At 42.3% G+C, this 9,172-nt stretch overlaps 1 protein-coding gene across 5 annotated transcripts in view; it reads left to right on the plus strand.

The window, feature by feature from the left end:
• The first annotated feature begins 465 nt into the window (after positions 1–465).
• Positions 466–9,172, plus strand: part of fign (fidgetin) — a 24,552-nt gene continuing 15,845 nt past the window's right edge. The window contains exons 1-3 of one of the 5 annotated variants that reach the window (XR_009929804.1): positions 466–681; positions 1,478–1,512; positions 5,848–6,893. Coding sequence is in view for 2 of the 5 variants with exons in the window: in XM_062457963.1 (XP_062313947.1) it covers positions 832–875; positions 1,478–1,512 (79 nt within the window). In the remaining 3 variants the exon portion in view is untranslated. Of the gene's footprint in view, positions 682–731; positions 876–1,477; positions 1,513–5,847; positions 6,894–9,172 lie in introns of those variants that run through there. The other 4 variants (XR_009929805.1, XM_062457964.1, XM_062457963.1 and 1 more) reach the window with 4 other exon arrangements.

The following is a 9,172-nucleotide window of genomic DNA, read 5'->3' on the forward strand; positions in this document are numbered from 1 at the left end:
TCCCAGTAGACTGGAGATAGGCTCCTTCCTTTAAATGACTGTGAAATGATGAAGGAGGGCTGGGAATGCATAGGGGATTTTAATGATCCATGTCAATCATCTCATTGGATTTGGCATTTATACTGTGAGTGAAGAATGCTGCACTGTATGTTGCAGGAAAAGCTATTAGGTGACACCTAGAACAGACAGTGCAAAAAGATAGCTTATTGTTGTTGCTTTTTTAGAACTTAATAATACTACATTGTACTGCACATGGCGGCGTTCAAACTATTCTTCATCGAAGGGGCCACAACTTCTTGTTATAACAAATTGTCTTAACAATTTTCTATTGCTACACCACACATGTAACATGTTCTAGTCCATAAAGGCTTTATTAAAAACGAAACGTATTTTTTTTTTTATCGATTTCAACGTCAACTGTCATTAGGCCCTACTTAATCGCTTTAAATTTGCCTCCTCCGACAGAGAACATGCGCAGAGCGCGGCGTGCTCCCCTTCTATAGAGCAGCTGTCCAGGGTTTGGAATTCCAACATGGCAGAGCCTGTGGTCAGTCTTCCCCACACTAACTTGGAATGGTTTCAAATCGCAAGCAGCCGCGCTTAACCCGAGCAAGCCATTCATCAGTATACTCACTGGATCGATGTTACTGTAACCCCGAGACTGCCCTGTCACGCAACCAGGTAAGAGTTAATACGTATATCATGGGTACGAACAATTAAAAAGAGCAGAACCTGCGCTAGTGCATCCGTTAAATGGATCTGCTGTTAGGAACCTTCTCACGCCTCACACAGATTTGCAGCGCAGGATCCGAGACGGCATAAACAACACACATGCGAATGTTGGGTGATAATGACACAAAAAAGAGTGGAGAAATGTAAGTTCGGAGCGACTGATAACCATTAAGCATGTCAGCGGTGACCAGTTAGGCTAATGTAAAAGTGATGACGATCATGTAAATGGTGTTTTACGAAGTAACTTTATTTTCCATAAGTTTAATGCAATTCAAAATAAGAATTAAACTCGCCGTTAACAGCTGTCGGGAGGTTAATACACGCCGGCGTTGAGCTCTGTAAGGATAACCGCTGGCATGCAATCTGGGCTATTTTAAAAGTAAGGGGGGCATCACGCTGGTTTAGCTGCTTCCTCTAATGGGTTGCAAGAGAATGTGCGTTTTATGTCATCTACAGAGCCGCTCGCACTCCTCCAGTCTTCAACTCGAGAACTGACAGGCTTAACGTGGTCATGTGTTTTGCCTCTCCGTGTCTCTTCGCATGTTACCCAAGTGCTTTTGTTACTGTAGCTTTTTTCTTAATTGTATGCATGTAGGTTAAATGAATACCTGACGAAAAGGGCCCCGTTTTAAAGGCAGTGTGTAATTCGATAGCTGAGAGGAAAAGTATCTGTAATGAGAAGCAACCTTTGGAATTCCTTCTCGTGAAAATTCCGATTTTGTTGTTTTCCCTTCTCTTGTTGTAGGCTTGAAGACATGATCACTAGCACCAGTATTTATGGTAGGCTATGTTCATTTTGTGACTTTTTCATACTTAACATGACTGCTTTTTACTAATTATTTCTGGGATGGTTAATATTGTGCATGCATGGTTGATTTTTTAAAGTAAACTTAAGAATGAAATACCATAGTTGTTTTGACATCGTAGTTTTGACTACACAAGTTTATCGTGGTTATTTCATAATCAAAGCGTTAATGTATCTAAATGTTTAACCTTTTTTTTTATGTCTAATCATTTTTATTAGTCCGACACAGTAGGCTATAATGTTACTCAATTAGTCAAACATTATTGAACGTTTGCAGAACAAGTTAGCTCAGCTAATTGTTTACGGTCAGTTTTGTGTTACACAGTTTGTCTGATTCAATGTTCATTGCATTGTTGTTTTACAATTGTTGGAAAGTTAGCTCGTTGATGAGAGAATTGGCATTACAAGCTTTCGTGATGCTTTAACTAACCGCATTGACAACAGCAACTTGATTTTGTAGTCTTTCACATCGGTACAGCGTATTTCTGTCAGAGAACTTATGCGTCAATTTAGTTGTCTATACTTTATCTGAAACATTTATGTTGGTCCACAAAATACTGATTTTGTATTCAGAACACCAAGTAATGTACTTAGTAGTCAACAGCAGCCTGTACGCTGGCAAAAGCTCCAAAATGCAGTGTCATCTGTCTAAGAGATTTTGCTCGCTTTTTAAACAATGTTTTTAATATAAATATATTTTATCAAAAGTTCAAGACTCACATAATTGGTAGGGAACATGTATTTAGTTAGTTTAAAACAATGTAAAAGGCTTAAGGTTAGTAGTTATGTAGTACATATTACATACCATTATTGTTTGAGATAATTTAGTAACAATTGTACATTGGTTATTATTCACAATAAGCCTTCATGGCTTGATCAAGAAATGATGGAACTAGCACATTTTCAGAGTAGCTCAGTCATTGTATCCACATTTTGTGTTTAGTGCAGATTGTGGTCACAGTAACCCATTTGGGCATATTTATAGGATATTCCATCATAACACAGCATATTTCACAGGTGCCTATTTTGCTGCTCATATAACACATTTCCTTACAAATTCAGCAGCTTTATATTGAAACACATAATTAGTAGAAAACATTGTGACGGTCAAGTTGTAAGAGAAAGTCTATCTAATTAGTCCTTGTGTAGATGATGAATAATTAAGTCAGCAATATTTTATGTCCACAAATTTAATGTTGATGTTGTTGAATGAGAGAGACATTAACATTATCAACAGAGAACTGAAGTATGTTTTTATTCCTCTTCACTTATGACAGTGTTGAGCATCCATCACTCAATATAAACATGAGCATTACCACCACATTCATTATTTTGAAGTGTTTTGGTGTAATGTGTTTTCATGAAAGCGGGCGTCAAATATGTGTTTTAAGGTGTTTTACATATATTATTTCAGAGGTATTTTTTTCACGTATGATTGGTTTTGTCAGCTAGATGCATTTAGCTTTATCTGTGGCCCTGCCTTAGCAGTCTAAAAACAAAGGATGCAGTGCTGTTGTTGACAATGCCAGCATTTCCATTTTATACTCCTATCAATACTCTTTGTATCAATAGTCAGCTACAAAGTCATAACATAACAAAAAATAAACGTAAGTTGTTCTGTTTGAGTGTGTAAGGCTCTGTGGCTAGACCTGTCCTGGATCAGCTTCTAAAATCATGTGTCTTAGACGGCAGTCCTTGAATGCTCTTCAGGTGTGTGTTGTAAGAGAGGTGGGAACTGTGTTTATTCCTGATTGGGCAGCACTCATGATAGCGATCTAAGCTGCTGGTTGACACGGATCCTGCTGTTGAGATTCCTGGCCCTCGCTGACAGTTCCTGACCCCTCCCCTTTTCCTCACCCACTTTGCTTGATGTCTCACATGTTTATATTTTTAGGAGGCACTGTGGGCAATTTGTAAAGTAGTTCTATTTGTACAATTTATTCTGGAAATAGGACAACTTAGTTCATTGATTTGTCACCATATTCACTTTTAATATTTGTGTGATCGCAGTGTTCTTGTTTTGCTCAAATAAATGCACTGCGGACCACACAGTTTATAATGACAGTGTATGAGTCAGTATTTGTAAGTTAAAATGGCCTGCCGTCAAGTTATTACTGTTCTTCCACACGTCATTTGTAATCTATATGTTGCACAATATCAGTCTAGTATACAATATTTTTTGTACAAATGTATTTAACTATCGTGAGTAATTCATTTGAATGGCTTGAAACAGCTTTCCAGAAGCTGAGCTGTGCGGGTGCTGTACGCATACCTTTGTTTCAATGTGTGATGGACGGTGTTTCACTGTGTGATGGACGGTGTTTCAGAAACAGTCCAGGCCCTCCTCAGCATCAGACGCCAGGACATCATGTAGCTACCTATATGTCAGTATGGTGGTCAGCGCAGCCACATGTGATCTTAATGCGCCTTAGTGTTTCAGCGTGGCAGCCATACCTTGTTAACCAGGTGTACTGTGAAAAGATAAAAAAGCACACCGCTTAATGATCTGCTGAAGAAATAACTATTAAAGAAAAAAATGCAGGATATGTATAATTGATTGGAGAAAGCGTATTCAAATATTTCAGATTCTGTACTATTTCACCGGAGCCTTCATCCTACCTTCTTACCCTCAGAAAGCGAGGGCTAGAATTGGTTTCAGCTGAAGATGTGACCCAAGTCATACCCTTTGGGATTGTGCATATGAATAAGACTGACAGTTTTTATCGTTCTCTAATGGTGACAATTAAAGGAAGCTCCTGCCTAACTTGAGTTACTTCTGTGTAAACACCCCTGGGAAGCATCTACAGGCCTGTTGTAAATTGATGAAACGCTCATGTGCTTCAGACGGCTACATTTGTCAGTAACTGTTAACAAATCCCATTCAGTCTGCTATCGCAACTCGAGACAAAGAGGTGCACAAACAACATCGGCGCAGGGTTGTCATCTTTCAGCAAATATGTTAAGTGTTGTCTTTCCTGCTTTTCATCTGAACAGCAAGAGAGACCCCAAGGGAGGGAGACTCATGCAAATAGAGCAAATCCCATTTCTCCTCAGCGCTTTCCCCTCTCGTCCTTTCTCTCCTTCTCTCCTTCTCCCCCTCTGCACCCGTTCCTCTCCCTCATGGCAGCTTGCTGTGTTATCTTTGTGTGTTTCTGCATGCGCTGACGATCCCCTCAGTGATCTAAGTTGCTCTGCATTAGAAAGTGAAGGCAGTTGTCTGTTACCACACTGAAACGTGTTTGCTCTACTGCAAAGATGAAGGACCATGAATCCTTGACACCCCCTCCCCCCCACCTCTTCCCCCCCCTCCTCCTCCCCCCCCCCCCCTCCTCCTCTACCATCTCATTTAGACACATGGACAGGCTGCTTAGCCTGGGTTTTTCTGTGTTCTGACTGACAGCATATGGCACAGGCATTCTCAAAAATGCATGTGTGTCCGCTATCACTTGTGTTTTTATTCTAGATTAGTTTCCTTGTTCCCTCTTCTTACAGTCCTGTTTTCTTTAGAAATGCTTGGACAAAATACCAATTTCAGCTAATGGAGCCAGATTTTTTTATATATATTTTTTTTTTAAATAAAGAAAACAGTCTGCTGTGACATATTTAATTGAGCCAATGTTAGTTTAGTTAAATGTGTATGTATCTGGTTAATTAACTCGCTGAAAGTGGTTTTAGCTCACAAAAAAGTGTTATATCACAGGTAGTGGTACCAGTAAATTCCAAGCCCATTAATTGTAAAAAAAAAACAACGTACAGTTCTGCTCTAAATCGTCACACATTATGTGATTCTTTTTTTATGTAATTTTTTATAGATGTTCGTTTTATCCGGACCATTGGGCACACTAAGTGACCGGTAATAGCCTGAAACCTAATAAGAACCTATTCAGTAATGGTGGTGAAATCAGACCATGTTGCATGTAATTTATGTGATGGAGGATGTCTTTTATACCTTTAAAATCCATGTTTCTCGTCGTTTCAAGCAATGAGATGCGCGTTCCGTTTCATCTGCTCCACACAAGCTGCCTGCTCACCAGTAAGGAGTCCTACTCAGAGCCTGATGGGCATTGGCTAGAATAGCCTCTCCCCAGGTGGACCAAACTAGGTTTAGCACCAAGGCTTTTAATCTGGACTTGTAGGAGATTCATGGGCATTCATAGATTTGCTTCAGTAATGATCATACCCCTAGAGGCACCAAGAGACACAACTGCCTAAATCACTGATGTCCTCATTACACTGTTTACATTCTAATTAGACATGCTAAACTTTTGATTTCTAATGGCCGTAATGATGTGAGATTTTCTCCTCTTTAGTTCAAGGCAGACGGAGGAGTCTGCTGGGACTACAGTAATGCTGGCCTGACGCCCTGCCTGACACATTTTGTCCTTTATATCATATCTATTTAGTTATATAGTTCACTAAATATATAGTTTCAAAAAACGATATATATATATATTTTTTTTTTTTTACTTGAGTGCCTCCTCCAAAAAACATGTATTTTCAGTGGTTCATGATAACAACTTTCTTGAACTAAATGTGATTGCAAGACATTGAACACTATTGTAGAATGTAGTGCAGCTTAATGGCAATAACATAATACACTCAATGGTGTGGATTTGAATGTTTTTACAAGGACACAAAGTTTCTCAAAGAAAATCCGGATCCTCACACACAGCCTGGCGGTCTGTGTGTTATGCTTCCACAGACAATGTGGGTCATTGAGAGGCATATCAAACACTCTATTTGTATCAATAAAATCCACAATTGTCATGATGTCTCCACGATTGGAGACACTTCTCCAGTTTTCCGTGAGTCTCTCATTCTCTGTTGGAGTGCGTGGCTCATCATTGAACAACCTTGGACAGCAGAGCCACTTTTACCTGTCGAGCTTCAAGGGGTTTTCTTGCATGCGAGCGTTGGTTTTCTCTAAGTTTCTTACACAATGAGAAAATAAAACTCTTTTCTATTTTATTGACATTCCAGTTCAGTTTTTTTTTTTTGTATGTGTGTGGCAACAGAATCCACCATCCTTGGTGTGTTCTAAGCCCGTGGTTTCAACAAGTCTTCTTGTTGGGACCTGTAATCTGTTCTTTCTGACTAACTATGTTTCTTTACCGGAAAAGCAGCTAAACTTATTTACCACAAAATCGGTGGGGTTTTGAGACATAATTGAATCATTGTACTGTAAATGTACTGACTGTCTGAGCTTTGAGAGGGTGTAGCAATCGTCTTTAAACCCCCTTAATGGAACTGAAAAACTGTGTTGGGTTTTACCGAACAGCAGTTCCCACTAAGAAGCAGTATATTTAGTAATCTTTGCTTCCTATAGAGTCAGTTACCATTACAGTTTAGTAGTCCACAGGTTTTGAAATATCTGTGTTAATAAAGTTACACGTTAATAATCAAATGCTATTGGGCATTTCTCAGGAACATTAATAGTCAATGTTTTGGCAGCTTTTTGCTGCCATGGAAACCATTCTGGAATGATGAATGGAGTCGTCACGTCCACTGGCTAATTTTCCCAAATTGATATTTTGATGTTCCAGTAAAGATCACATAAAAGAAGTCAGATCTTAATTAGAAAGATGATCAGAGGAGATGCAAGCTATCAGTGCTCCTCACCACTTTCCCAGTGATTCATTCATCCTCCACGGAGCCGGGTGGCTGGCAGGTTGGCTGCGGGCCAGCCTGGCTCCGCCAGAGGGGGAACCTTGAGCCAGAGACGGGGACGGGCACGAGGCGAGGGTGGGGGGTGAGGTCTGTCTGAGGGGTGGGGGGTGAGGTCTGTCTGAGGGGTGGGGGGTGTGGTCTGTCTGAGGGGTGGGGGGTGAGGTCTGTCTGAGGGGTGGGGGGTGTGGTCTGTCTGAGGGGTGGGGGGTGTGGTCTGTCTGAGGGGTGGGGGGTGAGGTCTGTCTGAGGGGTGGGGGGTGTGGTCTGTCTGAGGGGTGGGGGGTGAGGTCTGTCTGAGGGGTGGGGGGTGAGGTCTGTCTGAGGGGTGGGGGGTGAAGTCTGTCTGAGGGGTGGGGGGTGGGGTCTGTCTGAGGGGTGGGGGGTGAGGTCTGTCTGAGGGGTGGGGGGTGTGGTCTGTCTGTCTGAGGGGTGGGGTCTGTCTGAGGGGTGGGGGGTGAGGTCTGTCTGAGCGGTGGGGGTGAGGTCTAAATAATAAAAAATGCGGGGTGGAGGAGAGAAGGGGAAGGGAGACAAAAGAGGAGAGGAGGGGAAGCAAGAGGTAGGGGAGAAAAACAACATTATAATTTATTTAACGGAAAGAAAAAAAGAGAGAGAGAGAGAGAGAGGAAGAGTGAGTCGAGAGAGGTGGAAGAGAGGAGAGGTGGAAGAGAGGAGAGGTGGAAGAGAGGAGAGGTGGAAGAGGAGAGGTGGAAGAGAGGAGAGGTGGAAGAGAGGAGCGGTGGAAGAGAGGAGAGGTGGAAGAGAGGAGAGGTGGAAGAGAGGAGAGGTGGAAGAGAGGAGAGGTGGAAGAGGAGAGGTGGAAGAGAGGAGAGGTGGAATAGAGGAGAGGTGGAAGAGAGGAGAGGTGGAAGAGAGGAGAGGTGGAAGAGAGGAGAGGTATGTAAACTGCCATGGAAGTAGAAGGCATGAGGCAGCGTCAGGGCCGGGGTGTCGTGTCCACAGCAGCCAGGGCAAGGCTGACTGAGTGCTAGTGGCCACATCCATGGCAGCTGGAGTACAGGGGATGTTAGCAGCTAATGATGCTACATGGTATATGGTTATTTCATCCGGCCCCAGGGGAGTGGGCTCTGTCTGTTAGATGTATTGGAAGGGTTCGGCTTATAGTGCCTCATGCTCAAATTTGCTATTCTCTTACAGTTCAGTGCAAACAGCGCAGTTATCTGTAATCCTATTAACCAAACGATCGTATGGTGTACTTTGTTAGTAGGTAAACGTCATGAATCATATTTACAAGAGTGATCTACTTCTATCTCAAACGAAACCTGAATCTGCCTGGTGTGTTTGAGCTGGTTAGCCATTTAAAGAGGCTTGTTTTGCGTGTGGCCTATTTGACAGTCCCTGTCATTGTCCACATGGAATACGATTAATTTAAAACGAGAGAGAGAGAGAGAGAGTTCTCCTCACAAAGAGTTCAGCATCATCCCGAAGCTTTATGAGGGTCGACACTTCTTCTTTTGTGTTCATTATCAGGAAATCACCTCGGGGAGTACTGTTGACTTAGCATGGTCTAAAATAGCTGTTACAGGGTACTGGTCCAGTCTCCCGTCCGCGCCCTCGGGGGAGGGGGGGCCGCTGGAAATACCAAATCACAGTTTTCGCTGAGGAACGCTTATCATTGTTTTAATTCTTCCTTTTGGTAAAAGGGAAACTAGTCAGCTAAAGGCCACAATGCCTGCAGAGCGTGGCTCTGTGCTGCTTCCTAGGCTCTACGCCTTTAGACGTCGGAGAGAAAGTGAAATGGGACAAAAGGTGGAAATGCCTTGTTTTGGGAGAGTTCTCTCTTATATATGCATTTCCATGTGGGTGTTAGTAACTGGAAGGGGCTCATATGACTGGTGTTAAACCTGGGTTCTCAAGCTTAGCTTCAGGTCAGGGCAGTGACACTGCAGTTAACCTTTTAATGGTCAACCCAGGTCAGACTCATTATGGTACTTCTGTTAGGCCTCC

Source organism: Osmerus eperlanus, chromosome 3 (assembly GCF_963692335.1).
Source record: "Osmerus eperlanus chromosome 3, fOsmEpe2.1, whole genome shotgun sequence".
Taxonomy (NCBI): domain Eukaryota; kingdom Metazoa; phylum Chordata; class Actinopteri; order Osmeriformes; family Osmeridae; genus Osmerus; species Osmerus eperlanus.